This window comes from Aythya ferina, assembly GCF_964211825.1.
Source record: "Aythya ferina genome assembly, chromosome: 10".
Lineage (NCBI taxonomy): Eukaryota > Metazoa > Chordata > Aves > Anseriformes > Anatidae > Aythya > Aythya ferina.
Window position 1 is genome coordinate 21414314 of NC_140306.1, and position 20165 is coordinate 21434478.

The window sequence follows — 20165 nt, forward strand, 5'->3', positions numbered from 1 at the left end:
CATTGATTGATAACTACATACCATTCCTTATTATTATTAAATCAAACCTGTGCCAAATGTCTTCAGAAAAAGGTAGGTTTTGGCAACAGAACTGTGGAGGTTGATAAGTCATCATCAATAGGAGACATTCTACAAAGCTTCCTTTCCAAGGTGATTGTTTTGCTCCCCCTAAGGTAACCAATATTTCTGACAGATCTTCCTGTTTCATGGTAATTCTCCCTAACAGGACATAGCAGTGCTATGTCTTGATGGGAACTATAACAATAAACAGAAGATCTCTTAAATCTCAATTTTGGCACAATGAAACATCTTTTCTTCCAACTTGATCACTAGAAAACAGTATGTAAAACATTTGAAAAAGTAAAATTCATTTACATAAGAGTGCTTAGGAGTACAGAAAGAGAACAAAATTCAGAAACACAGAAATTTCTCATCAAACAAATGGCAACTTTATCTCAGATTATTTAATTACAAAAAAGGACATGAGACAAATTGACCCCCAAACCATTCTATCTCCATTAAGGAAAGACCATACAACCTTCCCACAATTAAGAAAAAAAAAAAAAAAAAAGTCAACATCAGAAAACACTCATCTGAAGAAGGCAACCATTTCTCAGAAAACCACTAAGAAATACTGACAGCACAAGACCAGAAATACTTACCAATGCTTTTCAGGACCTCTTAGAACTAGTGATCCTGTTTGCATTGAAGAAACATATATGGGGACAGCTTTGATTTACCTGTTACTAGAAAGACAAGGCTGTTGCCTTAACAGGAGGGCTGTCACTGTAAATTGTATATGGCTTTTCCTATGTATGTTCCTTTTATGGAGACAGGAGATGTGATTCTTAAGTATCAATCTTTTTCACTTCTGATACAATTTTGCAAAACATCACAAATGTCCTGTTAAAAACATATACATGTATTCTACCCTTAACTTCTCTTCTCTTTAGTGAAGATCAAGTAAATAAAAATGCCACTTAATAGAAAACAAATAATACAAAAATTACCTTTCTAACTCAGCAATTTTCTTATCTTTGTCATTCTTCTCATTCTCTACTTCCTTGAGTATTTCTAGAAGTCTGTCAACCTCGGCCTGCGCTTTGCCACATTCTTCTCTATAGTATGATGCCTCTTTGTCAAGCTGTTTCATTCTGTCTGCAAATTCCGGGTTCATCCGTGCCTCCTCTTCAGCCTCATGAGCCTTAAGAATCAATAATAATAATAATAATAATAATAATAATAATAACGACAGTAATTTATATAGCTTTAAGAGCTTTGCTTCTTCAATCTTGGAGTTAAAATTTTCATTAAAAAGGATTATAGGTATTTCTGTCAGATAATATTTTTCTACAGAAGTTTTATAAAAGGAATTCAAGTACCCTCACAGTCTAAAATTACTTTCAAATGCTATTTTACCAAAGCTTCATCCTGAAGTGGGAGGGCATTTATTAAACAAAAAGAGTGGTGTTTGGTTGGTTGTTTTTTTTTGTTTTGTTTTGTTTCTTATTAACATGACCACGGTTTAAGGCTGTTGTTTTGTTGTTTTAATTTTAAAAAAATCACCTTGTAACTCATTTAATTCACTTCATGCTTCTTAAGTCTTTCAAATGTATAGACACACTCTCTCCATACACGTATGCTTTTTTCATGAGCATACACATATAGACACAGATATATATATTGTAATCTGTATCACCAGATGTTTCAAATACAGCTTGATACTAAGAATATGAAAGTAAGAAATTGTTTATATGCACTGCTGTTTTCAAAAGAAAAACCAATGAACTAAAAAGTTTCTTTCAGCAGACATTTTACCAAATAATCCTTTTTATTTTTATCTTTTTTAATTTTATTTATTTATTTATTCCATTCTCATGAATACTTAGCCTGAAACGTCAGAAAACAAGCTCATTAGTGACAATGGCACAAACCTGGCAAACACATGCATGGATGGGTGGCACTTTCACAGACAAGAACAAACGCAATGAACACAACAACAGTGCCGAGCCCAATCTTACTCCCATCAAATCTAATGGCAAAAACCCAATTAACATCAATGGGAACATGATCAGGCATCAAGTGCTTCAAACTGTTAGCTGGTATAATCACACACAGATGGAAACAACAATGCACTGCAATGCTTCGCCTACCCCTTGCTTCCCATTATTCCTAATTGGCATCTTGAAAGAGCAGGCAAGGAAAAAACAAGTAGTTTAATGCAGTGCACATTAAACATAGAAAATTCAGATAACATGTTCTTAGTATAAAAAAAAAATTTACAGAAATTCAGGATATTTAGAACTGAAAGTCCTCCAACTATCCTATTATGCAGAAGAAACTTGGGATTATCTTCTTAATTTCAGGGAATAGACGATGCAAGCAAGCAATGGAAGAAATGCTGATCAAAATGAAACATGCATGTTTTGGAAAGAATTAATATAAAATACAGCTATTAGAAGGTTCATATTCTTTGCAATGGTAAAATTTTCTGTATAAATAAAGAACAAGTCTGGGTTTAGTATAAATACAACAATAAAAAATGAGATTACTGGAAAGAAAATTAGGAATTTTGTTCGTAACATATCATTTAAGCATGAGGATAGTAAGAAAAAGATAGAAGATTTCATGTTTTATTTATCCCATTGTGAGATTTTTAATCAGAAGGAATATTTAGTTACCAATACAGGAGAAGCCATAACAGGAATTGCCGTAACAGGAGAAGCCTACAAAACTTACGAGCCTTGCTTTTCAAATATTCCAATGTTGCTCTTCAAATGTTCTATTTGGGATGCTCAAGCCCTTATACAGGAGTTTCCTAACAGTGCTCATTTCAAGGTAATACCCACAGAGATGTTAGCAAGAGATTCATTTTCATCCTCCTACATCTCCCTGCTTTAATATTAAAGTTTGATTTATTTTATGCTGAGTTTTAGCTGTGTCAAGAAATTTACTTTCAGCTAGCTATGTAATTTTTTAATTAAAAGCAATATGCAGACTGCCAATTATTTGAGACACTGGGTACCACTTCCAATCTGCACACTACTTCCATTTTCCACCAGTTCTATTAAGAAATTAGACAATATTTTACCTCTCCAAAATGAGAACTAAGTGTTCTTTCACAACGAATAAACAAGTGAAGGAGAAAAATAATTCCAAATGTTGGTAAATGTAAATTCACTCAAAAAAAGTAGAAAAAAAAAACCACTCCTCTCTTTAAAATACTAGCAAACCTATGCAAAAAGCATTTTGTTCCGTATTGCTCTTCAGATTCCTCCTCATCTCTTAAGGGTATGAACAGAATTTCAGTTCCACTCTAAAGCTGTCACCATTTCATATTCTTCCCTGTCACTTTCCCTTTCTGTTCCTTTCAATGCATAAGATGCTTATTTGCCAACTTTGGTTCCATAATTTCATAAACAGGCAGAACACCCACCTTTCTGCATCTAGCCTGCCTTTGCAGCTCCAAAATGCACTGAACAAATCATCTACTGAACAGCTCATAACTAAAATGTAACCTGAAACAATAGATATAAATTATATTCTCCAGTTTAGCCCTATAATCCTTGCATAACAACATGCTAAGGAAATTGATGTTAAATTGCAAAAGTATTTTCAGTTCTGATTTCTCTGGTGTTTATAACATTCCATATTTGTGGGATGTGTTTTTGGAAACTTCCCTACCACAAACTTGGCCATTTCCCTATAGTTCTCAAAATGAAATAGAACCTATAAAATATGATTTACTCCAAATGATTTAGTATCCAACCTCAACAGGGGTTTGACATGCAGCACAATTATCCATAATGTCATATATAAATCAGCATAAGCATTCGTTACAGAGGGAAGAATAAGATTATTCAGAAAGAGAGAGAGAAATCATTTTAGCATTAAAAATGACCAAGTTGGTTGCACTTCCTATAGAGTATTTTTGGACTATTTACACAAACAAGAGTTTGTTTGCATAAAGGAGGCAGGAATCAGACTTCTACGGAGGTATTGCCTTAAAGGAGGAGGAAAACAAAGTTAGTAAAAATATGGATAGCAAGAACATGAAACATTTTTTTTAAAGGAGCTTTCCCTTGAAGGAAACCCTCATGTTGCTGACAAAGCTGCTGGTACTATAATTGACCAGACAACAAAATAAAATCCATTTGACAGTGCCAAGGTAAAGATATATTTTATTTGCAAGATGTGTTTGGATTTGTATGAGTCACTTTTTTTTTTTTTTTTTTTTTTTTTTAATAATTCTTATATGAAGATCACGGATGATTTGTTTCCAGATGGAACTGGACTTGTGAGGTCAAACAGGAGGCCCAACATAGCCTACTGGTGCAGCTCAACTGACATTGTCCCTACTTCCAACCAGGCAGGCTAAATGTGGGAGAAAGGCTTGGATCACTCCTAATCAGAAGCTGTATGGTTAATCGCATGCATCAGAAAGTCCTCATCACTTGCAGTTCTCCTCTCTTACACCTATCCTATTTCTATTTCCATCCTCCTTTTTCTTCCCACGTTCTCTGTTTTCCTAGGGAGAATACATTTTCTATTTTTATGAGGAAGAGTACCTTGTATCATGAGTACCTTTCTGCAGCCAGGTAGTTGATCTATTAATCTGTATTTTTAATGCTTACATGTGTGTGCAGATTAGACATAGGAAACACAATCCAAAATTTCAATTTTCACACTGGTCTTATGGTCTTTCGTCTGTTATCTTGTGACTACATTGCATATTACATATTATTTTCCAATTGTTTTATATTTTTTATATTTATATTTTCCAATTCAATAAAAATAGCATATTTCTAGGAATTTCACTAATTCTTACAGTACGTATATATCTGTTCCGATATTTTCCTAAGTACTACAAATATTGTAGAATTAAAGTAATAATTGGAGAGCTGCCAGGCAGAGAAGGACCTGGGAGTGATGGTGGATAGTCGGCTGAATATGAGCCAGCAGTGTGCTCAGGTGGCCAAGAAGGCCAACGGCATCCTGGCTTGTATCAGGAACAGTGTGACCAGCAGGGCTAGGAAGGTGATTGTCCCCCTGTACTCGGCTCTGGTGAGGCCGCACCTCGAGTACTGTGTTCAGTTTTGGGCCCCTCACTACAAGAAGGACATGGAGGTGCTTGAGCGAGTCCAGAGAAGGGCGACGAAGCTGGTGAGGGGCCTGGAGAACAAGTCCTACGAGGAGCGGCTGAGGGAGCTGGGCTTGTTCAGCCTGGAGAAGAGGAGGCTCAGGGGCAACCTTATCGCTCTCTATAGGTACCTTAAAGGAGGCTGTAGCGAGGTGGGGGTTGGTCTGTTCTCCCACGTGCCTGGTGACAGGACGAGGGGGAATGGGCTTAAGTTGAGCCAGGGGAGTTTTAGGTTAGATGTTAGGAAGAACTTCTTCACTGAAAGGGTTGTGAGGCATTGGAACAGGCTGCCCAGGGAAGTGGTGGAGTCACCATCCCTGGAGGTCTTTAAAAGACGTTTAGATGTAGAGCTTAGGGATATGGTTTAGTGGGGACTGCTAGCGTTAGGTCAGAGGTTGGACTCGATGATCTTGAGGTCTCTTCCAACCTAGAAATTCTGTGTGATTCTGTGTAATATGTCCTCATGTAAACAGCAAATTTCCTACACGAAAACAATAATAGTATGGCACAAACGTATAACATGAATTACTTAGTGAGTTAAAATTCTATGGTACAATCATGCATGCATTATTCTACATAACAGAAATGGATGGATAGATACAGTATTTCATTTTAAAAGCTTCAGACACATACACAGAAATCATTTGAGTGTTAAATAAATTTAAATGAAATGACTGAATTTACATGCAAGAAATTACTTTGTAAGATCCTTCAAATCTTATTATTTTCAGTAATAGACTAATAAAAAAGCCACTATTTTTGTAGTCTGCTTAAAAATCAAGTTATTTATTTACTTATTTAACATCAGGGGCTGCTGTAAGCAATTTAAAGTAAATTCTACAAGTGTCTTAAATTTGAATCTGACATTGCTCTCATGAAGCTTATGGAAAATAAGTCTTTACTATTGAGGAAAAGATATGTGTCATTACATTTTCATTACAGGACAAAAACAATCATGTAACTTGTAGTCAACTTTGCACAAGAAATCATTGGGTATTTAAAATGTTCAACTTTCAAAGCAAACATGAATAAAAATGCACCCAATTTTGTTCACATCTTATTTACACAGGCAAATACATTGTGAAATCTTTGCACCTCTTACACATATTCTCCACTTCAGTACCCTAATGGTATAAGTGGTATAACGCATATAAGAACAAAACATTTCCGTCCATTGCTGAATTTTAAAAACATTGGATTCAGCATTGAAAGAAAGTCTTAGAGCCAATACTTTTCTGACATGGTAGAAAACACTAATTCCACAAAAACAAAAAAAAATATATATGTTATTACTGTATAGGCTAAAGAGGTACACTCAGAGATTGACTGTTATTTCTGACACATTTAAACAAAGGAGCATTAAAAGTTCAGTAGACTGCAATCCATTTTTATGGCTCTTAAACAAAAATAATAATAAAAATAAAATTAAAAAAAGCATTCTGTTAAATTATGAAGCATAATGTACAAACAAGTTGTTTCAGGATCTGCTATTAATGCCATATCAAAAAAAAAAAAAAAAAAAGGTGAAAACTTGGACTTGTGGAATTCAAAAAAAACGTTGTCATCAATTTCAGGGAAGTCACAACCTCAATTTCAAGGTGGTTTGGGGAAAGGAGATCGTTCTCAAAAAAAAAAAATCTTTCAATAAAAAAAAATATTTTTTAATAAAAGTTTATTGAAGAAAACCAGTTTTGAGGAGGATACACTACAATTACTGTCTGGTTCCAAAGGAAAAGGATCTTGCATCCATTATTTCAGAACAGACATGTTTGTATTTCAGAAAGTTAAGCATGAAAAGCAGGGGAAGAAAAAAAAAAAAGTAAACTGTCTGACTTTGGAATATCACAGACAAATAGACTAGGAATGAACAAACAAATTCCATATAGCAAAGTAACTAATACTGAAATAATGACTGGAAAGCATTTATGAAAATCAAGAGAAAACTAACACAAAATAGACTCCAGTCTGAAGAGACGTGCACAGTAGGAGTGCAAATGATATGAATAGGAATGTAACTACCACAAAGGTGATATGTGATACAGAATAAAAAAGTTTTTATAGTCCAAAGGGGAAAGGCCTGACTAGCAGCATGCTAGATAGTAGAAGCAATAATATCAGACCTTATGCTACTTAAAAATGATTCATGACTGGATTCAAAATACAGTTAACCAATAATTTCAAAAGTAAATATGGCATATTTCTTGCGACTCTCTTTTCCTATGCACAAATCATGACATATCTACTACATGACTAGACTTAGCTATAGGAGACTCCAAAGCTGGAATCCTTGTCCACCACTATTAATGGCGAAATTCTGATTTACTTTGGTGAAGGCAATACTTACCCTAATGCACATTATCATATTACTTAATAAAACCTATATATTCCTACATATATATATAGGCATATATTCCTATATATAGGAATATATACTCCTCCTATATATACTGTGCCAATTACATGATAATTCCAGGTATGATTACCGTGTAAACTTTAGTTTGTAAATTGCCATTACAATCCAGTTGCATCATTATTTCTGTCCTGCGATGCTCACAGCACATGTTAAATACAGCTCAGCAAAAAAAAAAGTGTTCTCTACAAAGAAAATGTTTATTACTGCTCTTAAAAAAGAAAAAGGTACACACTTAAGTCAAAAGGGTCGATACTGTGCGATTAAAGCAGACATTAGCAAGAATAATAATACTAAACAAGTCAAAGTAATAATACTTGACTTTTTCAAAACTGCTGCTTGTATTCATCATTATATATTTCAGTATTTTCTTGGATTAAAAACTATCTTTTGATATTCTTAATGTATATAAGTTGAATGTGAACTGAATGTCACTTTTACATGAGTAAAGTTGATAAGAATTATTTTAGCGTTATGGCTTTTTGAAAATATTACCAGTCACATCCTAGATACTATTGTTCACCTAATCAATTCAGTCACTTATTATAAAATGAGTAAATTAAAAGTTATTTGTTTGAAGGATCAAATAAAGTACTCCACAAGAAGGAATCAAAAAGCTAAGCAAAAAAAAAAAAAAAAAAAAAAAAGGCATGCTTCTCTAATGGAGAAGTTGAGGACCTAAAGGCTAGGATACTTGTGTTTTTAAAAGAAATATAATATGTAGTTTAATACATTTCATATTCTTAAAATGGCCTTGAAGTCCACAAAGTTTATTTATCTGGATATAATGGATACAGCATAGTGAGCATCAGAAGTATTCTGCAAAGCTCCACAGAGGAAGAGCACAACAAGAGATAATGGATCCTCATGCTTTTGTATGTTACAGAAGGCATTTTTAAAAAGAACTTACTGGATTGTACATCTGATTGAACAACTGTTCAGCTTGCTACATTGCAAAGTTGGAAGGGAGTGAAGCAGAGACAGGAAAAGAAGGAAAGATCCATGAAAACAGCATTAGCTCAACAAAACCAGTGCATTTGCACAGAAGAACTTGTCATTAAAAAAAAATAAAATAGAAATTTAAGAGTCTAAACATTCCTTGGTGAAAGTGAGAGGCACAAGGGAAACATAAATGTTGACTTTGGCTCCTAAAAAAGAATAGCTGGAGTAAGATATTTAACGTTTGTGTTACTTTCCCTTTCTCAAGTTAAATTACCCATGAAATAAAGAAAGGGGTCCACTTTTGATGATACATTAAGCGCTGCTCTTAAGCAATGAATCATGAGAAGTGCTTTTGGCTGAGGCTGCAATTTATCACCAAATTTTCAAAGATGGTAATAATAAAAGATTAATTAAATTCTATCATTAAATTTATTACTTTTCTTTTGTTTAACACAAGACTGAATTTTCTATGCACAATGACTTTTGCACAGTACAGCTTGGCAAAAAGTCCTTTAGTGACTGCAAATATGTCAGTAAGCAAGTAAATTTAAAATAATGACAAACAAAAGGAGGAAATTCTGAAGTGGATAATCATATTTTATATACACACACACAAAATACTTAGCTACTTATTAAGGTAATCCCTACTGTTCTTTCACTAATAACAATACAAGATAAGTCAACAAGAAGTCTATGAACTTATGGCACAAAGTATCAAACATTCTCCTAGTTTTTATTTTTTCATTTGTAACTTCATGAATTTCAATGCTTCATCTTTATCACAAAAAGTTTAATAAGCATGTCTATGGTTTTAAATATTATTTTGCGTACCAAAATATAGTATAATAATATGAATAATTACTCTTTATGAACATCTTACTTGTTACTTTAAATTTGTCCACTCTTTAAAATTAATAGTGATTTTAAAATCAGCATGTTTCCTTTTAATGAAATGCAAACAATTCAGCTGAGTAATACTGAAAAATATTTCTATCTAATCAGATTTGATCAAAAGCCTCTTAATTGTCAAAAAATGAATATTATTCTCTCCAACAACAACAAAAAAAGGAAAGTGTGTAAACTAGGAAATATAAACTTAAAAAAAAAAATAGTTGTTTATACTTGCCCCTTGCACACATTTTCTTTCAGTCACGGCATTTATTACCGTTAGTACTCATGGAAGACAGCAAATCCTAGCAACTGTGCACAGATTATATTCGTATTTATTAGCATAACTTGGTACAACATAAATCAAAATTTAGCTATGATCATTTTAAAATACCATAATGAAAAAGTGTCTTCTCTATGTTATTTTATAGAGAGGAGTCATATATAAGCTGCACTCAAATTTCTCAAAACAAGAGACAGCCTTTGGAGTCAATTTGAAAAAGATACGTTGTTCAATTCCTCCAAGCTTCTGTAGTGGGTAATGTTCATACATGTGAACATATGCATAAGCACTCATAAGCACACTTACGAGCCATGCATGTTAATTTACTCTGAATTACGTTGATGCTGCCTCCTACTCTAACGCAGACATATACAAGAATAACCCAGTTTTCTATTTCAGTTAGTTTACTAAGGAGTGAAAACACGGTGAAGGTAGATTTCTGGGGACCCATTACTTTTAACGCAGGATATTTACAGGTCTGAACATAAAGTATTTTATTAGAGAAAATGTGACTTGAAAATTACTGTTTGGAGTCTACTATCATTAACAGTCACTGTTTCTGTTCAAAAACCAGAAACTTCTTCTGCCCACAAAGAAGGTTGTAACTACATTTTATTGTGGAAATACCTGGTCTCCTAAAAATGTTGGGTGAGTTTCCATGGGGGCTTTATGCTGTATTTATGATATAATAAAACTATTATGTTTTCAACTTTCATTTAATAATTCTTTGTATTTATACACAAGGAACATACTCCTTTTCTATATGAAAGACATCCCAGACACTCTTTGACTTTTATAAGTGCTTATTTTTCTATGACCATAAGATGTGTTTATATGTGCAGCCGTGGAAGATTGACTTAGGATTTCAAGTCCTTATGATTATTTTGATTTTTAAGTGATCTGTGCTTTATGCTTTTTGTTTGTTTGTTTCACTAATTTGTGGTTTTTTTTTCATTGCAGACAAATAAGATATTTCAGATTGTAAAGAAGTACATTTTGTAGCAAAGTGCAATGTAAGCGGAAATATTTTCAAACTAAAGAAAAAAAAAAAGGACTTCCAGTGAAACAGCTTATTTGGATATTTTAATTCACTTACAAGCTACGCAACTTATAAAGGAGCTGTATTTTAATTAAAAGCTTTTGTATATGTTAATTTGAAAACATTCCTTTCTTTCATCTCCACAACTAAACATATAATACTGGCAGCTAACTGCACATATTCTTTCTGAATTAAAAAATAATAGAATTCTAAGATTTTCATTCTAGTATCCTCCTTTACACTTCGCAGTAACTTCTTCACACGTTAAGGGTATTGAAACTCTGCTTAAACATGGAGCAGGATACTACTCAACCTGTGTAAAAAAAAAAGTCAGAATATTATCCTAACAGTGGTAACATTCATAGAACATATGAACACTTTTCTAGAAAATGAAACATGTTTGCCCTACACTTACTCACGAATTACAGAAGGCAAACAGTCTGAACCCATCAAATGTGTAATGACATTGGCATTTGAACAATGAGAGCAGACATAACCAGGTGACACAGAAACAAGTCAAAGAAATAATGTATGGTAGAAAAGGCATCCACAAACTTGCAAATCATTTAAGCAAAAAATATATTAATGCATCAATTTAAATAAAACCATGTTATAAAAAATAGAATTTGCATATTTTCCTTTAAATGTTTTCTTCCACTACTTGGTAAATTATTGAATTGCTAGCTGAGGTAAGCTTTCTGTTTGTTTGTTTAATTATCACAAACATACATTCATCAACAAAGAAAAAAAAAAAAAAAAAAAAAAAAGCAGAAATAAAACCCAACTAGAAATTCCATTTTAGAAGCAGACTTCTTTTTCATTAGAAGGTTCTGCTTTCACTTTTTTCCTCATACTATGAGCATTTCCATCTACTTCTAATAAAGGTATAAATTCATTCACATAAAAATTGATGGTTTGATAATTTCTCCCTGCCTTTCTACTTTCCCTCTAGTGTCCTGTTCCCAGTTCATTTATTTGAATCAGCTTCTCAGAATTCCCTCATATAGGTAATCAAGATAATTTTGGAGGCTTCTAATGGCTTTGGTACAAGCCTCTTAAGAAAATTTTAGAAGTATTTGATGCAAGCATCAGCAAACACCATTGGTAGATTTTAGATTTACTCTAGAAGAGTAAACAAGTTCATCTTTTCAACATGAGAGCTTTGGGTGTGGTCCTTTTTTATTTTTTCTCCCTGATTATTGCTGGGTTTTGTTTGTTTTTTAAGATGGAACTTACCTTTTTCAACTGTGCTTCCAACTTACTACACTCTTCTTTCTTTTGTTCTATGGCTATTTCTAAAGACTTAAGTTTGGAGTCTCTTTTCAGCCCTGCTGATGCCAATGAAGATGCATGTTCTTTGAGATCGATTAAACTAGACTGAAAAATGACCAAGAGCAAAAGGTTAATTCCTAGTCACCACGACACTAACTTATTGCCAATTTAGTAATCACTTGGATCCTGTTCCCCCTCCCCTTCCCCAAAAAGAGCTGACACAAAGATAAGCATGTTTAGCCAAAGACAGCATTTTGAGAATACAACCAAAAGGAATCACAGGAGCTTGCATGCAGTGAAACACTGAAACATTCATAATACAGACAAGTTGACATTATTTTCTGGAGGTACAATTACTTTGAAGTCTGTTAATCTGACTGACAAGTGAAAACAGGAGCAACAATTAAATATTTGAGCCTTGTGGAGGCTTATGTAGAGGAAAAAGTAGCAAAGACGATACACAACTATGCAAAAAGTAAGGCAATATTTTATGTACAAAAGTGAGGACTGTGAAGAATGCCTAAGAAAACAGAAGTTCAATAAAAGCTGACCACTGAAGTGGCAGAGCTTCACTACTTTAAATGGTTCAAGAGTAATCCTAATGCACTTTCTTTCATCATCATGACATAGAACATAGATTTTACTGTGAAGACTGACCTCTTTTTCTGTCAGCTCAGCTTGTAAAGCATTAACTTTCTCCTTCAGGTCTTTGTTTTCTTTTTTATAAGATTCGATTTCTTCAAGTCTTTCTCTGTCATCTCGCTCCCTTTGCTCCTTCAAGCGCTCTATTATTCTTTCCTAACAAGGGAAAGGATTGCAAAATGCAAAAGTTGGGAATCATTCTAAGAAAAGCAAGAATAAAATTTCTTTACATTAAGTAGCACTTAGAAAATCAACCTTCAGAAGCAGAGGATGACTGATAAGTTAATGATATTAAAGTCAGTGGAAGAGTTCCCCTGCTTTCTGTAGCATCAGATCAAGGTTTTAAATACTTGATGAGTGTACCATAGTACAGAAGCTTCATTTAATATCTATATTGCTATGAATATGATTAGTCTTGTGATAAATATGGAAAGTTATTCATCCTAGTAATGCATTTGCTGATGCAGAAAGACACAGAAAAGATACTCTGATACGACTTATATTATCCAAAGGAAGATTCTTCTCCATCTAATTAATAGTGACCCTACACATATTTAAACTCAACCATGTTTTTCGATATTTTGATGACTTCTTTTGACTATTATAAGGATTGCTAGAAATCATCAGTCAGGGACTGGGTGTTTAATTCAAAAGGTAAATGCAAAAATCACATACAGTAGTATGGTTTTGTTAAGCCTTGACTACATTCTTCAAAATCACATTCTACCAATAACTCAAAGAATGCAAATACTAGACAGAATAATATTTAGGGTAAAATAAAATAACCACTGGAAGTAAATTTGAATTGGTAATAGGTCAATTTAAGCAGAGTTATCAGTGGAACTACTAGAGTAATCTTGGAAGTGGTTATCAGGGAATCAAGAAAAGCAACATAATTTAGGAAAGTTAAATGAACATGGGACAAAACCACATCCTGACTGAAGTTCTACATTACCAGTGGCAAGGCTCAGGTAGAGCCATTAGCATTCTCATGGATCCTATTCAAATCATTTTGTACTTATGCTGGAAACCTCCAAGGAGGAGCATAAGAATAGGATCAATGTTTAAAATAATATTTCACATAACCATAAAGTCTGATGGAAGCTTAATATTATTAGAAAAAAGAGAAAAATATCTTATGCTAATTCCCTCTGTCCATCACTCCTTATACTGTGTATATATATATATACATACACACACATATATACATACTGCACATATATACACTTCATTTTACTGCCAGTACAGTACACATATGCACACAAGGTTTTTCTTTACCCGTATCAATGTACTCTCAGCTGTGGTTATTATACCTCAGCAATCATTACAATGCAAGCAATATTTCAGCAGCTGCACATCTCATTTTGATTTCCAATTCGCTTAGTCAATTTAATGAAAGAAAACAAAATTATTTATGAAAGTTAGCTTAAGTAGTAACAGCACTTTTAAAAAGCATCTATTGTGTGGACTATCCTGGTTATTCATTCATTTTGTCCATATGTTAGGTACAACGTTCCTCTGAACTCTAGAGGGTCTTCTGAAGATTGCTTCTGAAATTTCCAAAGCTCAACACACATCTTGCAAAAAGCCAACTGTCAATATTTATATGTTTCTTTTAAATTAAAAAAAAAAAAAAAAAAAAAAAAAAGCCTAAACTCAAGGCTGTGTTTTTCATGCCAGCAGCCACCAACTTCAGAGGTATTCAGAGTTGCATTGGACAAGATCTCGAACAAACTGCTATATTTGACCCTGCTCTTTGAGCAGGTTTGGACTAGATAATGTGCAGAGGTCTTTTCCAGTCACCATGGTTTTGTGGAAAAGGCAGAAATATTTTCAAGATTCTGCACCTCAAGCATAGTTCGTTTCCCTTCTGCTCATTCTCCCTCTCCCTATTTTCACAATTCAACCCAATGCAACACTGACCACATCAGCAATCCTGCTGACAGCAGTCCAGTGCCTCTGCTTGTTGTCTGCTCCTCCTTTTGTATTGAATAGGTCTTAGTTACTAGAAAACACTGCATTTTCAGAAGACTGGGAAGTTTTCTGTAAATGTTCCCTTATATTTTCCACTTCTGTAGACCTACCTTTCACCAAGCATCCATTTACTCATTTTCCTATCATTTAAACATCGTATTTGTGGTATGGATTGGTATGTGGTATCATATTTGTTAAGTTTAAAACTAATAATCAGTTTCTGTGGATTTATGAATTGAACAAGTATTTTATTACTTTAAATTACTGAATTAAAATTTGGTTACACAGAAAACAATTTGACTTTACGGGGACAATATTTAAATGCCAATTCAGGAAATAAAAACATTCTACTTCTCATAGAGATCTAAACTTATTTGGAATGTCTCCAGTGTTTGCTGTTGTTTATTAGAAAGGTAACTGCAGACCCCTCTGTATTTTCAATTAAGCATACTAGACTTTTAAGTTCAATTTTAATTTTTATAGCTCTTTACTTTTATTTTAAAATAAAAGTATTAAATAAATAAAAGTATAAAATTTAATTAAAATTAAATTAATAAATTAAAAATAATTAAATTAATAAAAGTATAAAATAAAAAAATAAACTTTCTTTTGTGTTATGTCTATATAGTAAACAATTTATTATGCAACATAGATTATGTAATGTGAGCTGTTAAAATATCAAAAGCAGATGTGGAGTATTAATGGAGTACACAGATGCTTGCTAAATCAGTAATCTATTACTGTATGTGAAGCTAGACTTAAATGCAAAATGTGTTATATTTCAAATATTTTCCTTATAGAGCCAATTCAAACATTTATGTTCCTATGATAAATGATTTTTTTTTCTTCTGGTTATATAATATTGGCTTCCAGCTGTAACACTTTGTTTTAACCAATACTTGGAATAAAAAAACAACATTACACAACATTTTATAATGTTAAATATTATTAGGAGTTCTTAAACAATCAGATGAAGGTCTTTACTAAACAATTATGTTTGAGTTTGCAAATATATGTATTTGGAATCTCTTAGATATTGACATACAATCACCACTATATTGACTTATCTTGTATTAAGAATATGGCATAGTTATTATTTGCTACTGAATTCCTGAGGAAAACACCTTTCAAAAAGCTGGAAGTTCACACAGCTACTTTCATTCTGTGTCTAGTATTCCAGTGGCAACAGGGACTCCTTTCGTGAGCTTTAGCTATTGAATACGCCTATTACAGTATTAGTGTGACTGTAAGAATCTTCACATAAAACAGTAAAGACTACCACATATACTCATAGCCCTATTCATTTCATTCAGAAATATAAATTGATGGCATACTACATTCCACTTCATTCACATGGTACAAAAACTAAAAAAAAAAAAAAAAAAAAAAAAAAAAGATTTGAATGATATAGCCAAAACCATCTGGCTCTGTGTAATTAAACATTTCAAAGGCAGTATCAACTTGCTTGCACAGAGATACCTAAAACTATGAAGGTGAATGATGCCAGACTTCATACAGACCTCTGACTCATACATACCTGGCAGGACTTCACGTAGAAATATGTTCACGTAGAATGAAGGCAGTTGCACAGCAACATTGTTGAGTATTACACAAATGACAAACCAGCAAATGTAATTTTACTTTTAGCTGGCCTTTGCACTATATGATATGAAATATATGTATATATATATACGTATGGGATATTTAATAAGTCAGAGATATTCCTAAGAAGAAATGATATAACTCCTTAATACCTTAAATATTAATGTTAAAATTACAATCTCCACTAAGTGGAATAGCTGTTCAGAATATATGTAGTTATTTTTATACTTAGTTCAACACTGGTTCCGTCCTAAAGATTTACTTAGCTAAGTGATATTTTCTGCTATAACAAATTAAACATACTATCATTTAATTTTATTAATAAAACAGTATAAATTTTTCCCTCAGTCAATCACAAAAGAAGACTAATTTGCCTGTCAGCTGCATAGGGCTAAATGTCAAAAACATGTTAAAAGGCCCTAATATACCATGTTTTACTTGATTAACAGCTAGCTTACAGAAATCCCAACAATGTGTTCTTGTTTCAGTCTTATTTGCATTGGCGAGCTTTCCTATGCACTAATCTAGGACCTCACAGGCCTAATCTATTTGCACTTTATCACAGAAGCGGGAACTGAATTGCCACAGCTTATAGCTCTATTATCAGGCATACTCAATTGCTTATCTGCTGTATGCTGCTACAGTAGGGCCAACTTTATAAATATCAGCTTCATGAAAGCAACCTCTTGAGCTGCTTTGGACCAGTGCAAGAGCTGAGATATTCTTTGAAAAGTTTCTTGTTAAAACATCAAGGGAGCTGATAGCAGTTTTGCATATTCTGATGTTAAAACTTTTTTTAATAGGAGTAAACTTATTTTTGGTTTATTGCAATGTAACCTCCATCATTGTTAAGAATTTTCAGCACCTAGTAGAGTGCCTGTGCTTACAGGTAAGGAATTGAATGAGCACATTTTTCAGTTTGGTTCTAAAATGTGCTCAACAGTGACTGAAGTTCTGTTGGTTCATTTCTGATTCCTGACAAGGAAACAAATGATATCAGCAATATTGCCTGGAAAATAAAAAGATTAAAATGGGTCCATTACTGTAAATTTTGATGGTTTTCGTATGTCGATAGTTATTACTCATTTAGTGTTATTAAGCCACCTAATCACTAAATCTGAAAGAAAAAGAAAATCCAAGAAAATCCAAGAAAAAACTTGGAATAATCTACTTCTCATGAAGAATTAGGAGCCCTATTTTCTAATTCAGAGCCTAAATCTCAGTCTGAGTATTTTCAAAAGCAACACAAGAAAAATATAAATTCTCAAACATTTCAGTTTGCGAACTTTTAAAAAGAGCTTTGTAACAATCTCATTATATGATTCTGTTGTAATATTTATCTCTTCCCATAGTAACTAAGAAAAGCAACTAAATTTAATTTTCATGAATTGTGGTTAATTGAACTGGTATAAATAATTTTCATCACTATTTTAAAAGAGCTTCCCATGATGCTTTTGGCTTTGTATTTTTCAAATAAAATTCTAACAACTTGTGAATTGATAAAGAATTAAGGTAAAGCCAAAAACCGTGCTTAACATCAGAGATGATGTAGCTGAGTGGGAGAAGCATAAGCTCATATGGTATTTAAACTATAAATAATAAGGGGTATATAAATTTGTCAACCATTGCATTGCCATGGAAATCGGGTATTCTTGAATGAAAGCAGCATCTCGTTTGACAGCATTACAAATTTAAATTGATAAAAGTATTTACATTTGTCAAATTAATTTATTACTAAGAAATTACCACTAAATGTTTTTGTCCCATTTTGGCAGAAACCTATTCCACATTTCTACCAGTAGTGCCAGTGGAAAAAGTTAATAACCTGATGAAGTCTGACAGTCTGAAGAACTGTACTGCAGACAAATAGGGATAAGAAAAATCTGTCAATGATAGCAGCTAGGATAAATTGGAAAACTGGACACAATTAGAAATGAGACACCTGTGTAAAGAGAAACTGCCAAGGTATATAGCTGCCAGAAGACACAAGAAAGCTAAGCATAATGGTTCATTTGGAACTTCTTGAAGACATGTATTGGCTTCTTTCAATGTGTAAGTACCTAACAAAAAGATGTCTCAGAGAGTACGTTTAAGACTGAAAAATCTACCCTTGAAAGTGTGGCCTTCATTAAACTTACAAGCTTACAATAACACTTCATAAGTGATTGAAACAGTCATCAGACAGCACAGCACAATTCAGCTTCGTGCCATTACTCAAAAGCATTGTCTTGAAACAGATACCATTGTCCTCATCAGCTGCACAAAGACAGAAGTTTCTGTGGCACAGGGAAACAATCCATAGTATTCATTGAACATGCACCATGGAGCAGCCTGCAAATACTGCAGGAAAGATGACATTCTCAGCTGATATTATTTAAGCAAGTGACTACTCTGTACAGAATTCAGCCTTAGGGACTCCATGCGAGTTCTAATCAATTCCACTTGGAAAAACCACTAATCACGCTGATTCTTTAAAAGTGTCAGGTCATATGTATCCATGTAATTCCAAATGAGGGAGACTTGAGTTGCAAAAACAAAACAAACAAAAAAATCATTTCAGAGAAGGATTTGGATCTAGAATCCAAAGTTCATCTAGCTTTTGTAAAACATTAAAACTAGCATCATTTAACAGATTTAGAATATTTACTACAGCAATCTGAAATAAAGCTTGTCACAGAATTTCCATAACATCAGGATCTCAAGTGTCACATTTTGAGTTTTAACATATGGAAAGAAACTCAATAGCACAATTTTTTAACAAGCTCTGGGACAAGTCCTCATTGCTATATTGAGGAATAATGCATCTTGGGTTTAGTGAAATTTTAGCTTGTATGTCTGAGATTAATAGAATATTTTAGTTTTAAACTTTCATATTTATTTCAACAGATTTTAGAATGGTACTAATATAAAAAGGCATGAGAACAGTTCATTGCCACAACTCACTAGTTTGCATTTTCAGTTTTAACGCAGTATTTCTTAACTTTTTCTATTTCTGGTAGTGAGAAGTAGACTATACATGATCTATTCAACTGCATTGTCTCCTGCAGCTGAGTCAGAATATGGGGTACAAGACAACTTTGGCTTTTGATTATGTACTCCATGCTTAATTGCACAGGAGAACTGTCAAGTTTCACTCTACTTTCTGTACTAACACCAATAGCACAGTGGTTAAAGGACTGTTTTAAACTCTTCACTGCCTCCCTGGGGGTACTGGGAAAGTGACAACTTCAGCTAATTCAAAGATTATAGTTTACTTGTAGAAAAACAGATTAATAAGTAACTTATTTTTTAATGATATGCTGTGAGATTGGTGAACAGTGTCCAAATTAGCAGTGAGAGACATTAACGATATGCACATACTTACTTTCCTGCATAAACTCTGTAAGTTTACTGAAAAAGTTATCCATATAAAGTAACGGAAATAATGCCAAGCATGTTCCCCCACCCCCCCCCACCTCACCCCATTGACCAAATATTAGGTGATTAAATGTACAAAGAAATCAAAAATTTAACATTAGCAATTTAGGTAATAGTGCCAACACCACAGTAACATTTTAAATGCACATAGAGCCATAAATGCCTTCATCAGATTAGGCACTGCAGAACATCACTTAACATTTTAATTAGTTGTGTTCATCTGTGTATACTGAAGTGATTTATATTGAAATCTGTTAGGCACAAAAAGTGAGTATTTATACTAATTATTTTTTTTTTGGCACAAATTCATTCAGATTATGCTCCTATTCAAAGTTAACTGGTAGAAAAATCCGGAAATTGCTAAAATTAGTGGGAATGTTGCCACTACATTAAATAGGCCAGATTTATCTCTCCAACTTAGGAATTTTCAAATTAAAAGTATGTTGTTTTTTAAGGTGGAAAAGAAATACAATTCTCCAGTTTGTCTGTTTGGTTTCTCCTATAATTTAAGTGTAGTAAGCCGATAGAGCTGAGAACAAGCCGAAGTAACAGTTGG

General features: G+C 33.3%; 1 protein-coding gene across 18 annotated transcripts in view; it reads right to left on the reverse strand.

Moving 5' to 3' along the window:
* Nucleotides 1-20165, reverse strand: part of ERC2 (ELKS/RAB6-interacting/CAST family member 2) — a 547528-nt gene that overhangs the window by 304173 nt on the left and 223190 nt on the right. For 9 of the 18 annotated variants that reach the window (XR_014696351.1, XR_014696358.1, XR_014696359.1 and 6 more), the window contains 5 exons: nucleotides 12632-12772; nucleotides 11939-12079; nucleotides 8461-8496; nucleotides 2154-2183; nucleotides 1011-1204 (listed from right to left, as the gene is read on the reverse strand). Coding sequence is in view for 3 of the 18 variants with exons in the window: in XM_084530654.1 (XP_084386780.1) it covers nucleotides 1011-1204; nucleotides 2154-2183; nucleotides 8461-8496; nucleotides 11939-12079; nucleotides 12632-12772 (542 nt within the window). In the remaining 15 variants the exon portion in view is untranslated. The remainder of the gene's footprint in view (nucleotides 1-1010; nucleotides 1205-2153; nucleotides 2184-8460; nucleotides 8497-11938; nucleotides 12080-12631; nucleotides 12773-20165) is intronic. The other 9 variants (XR_014696361.1, XR_014696362.1, XR_014696365.1 and 6 more) reach the window with 7 other exon arrangements.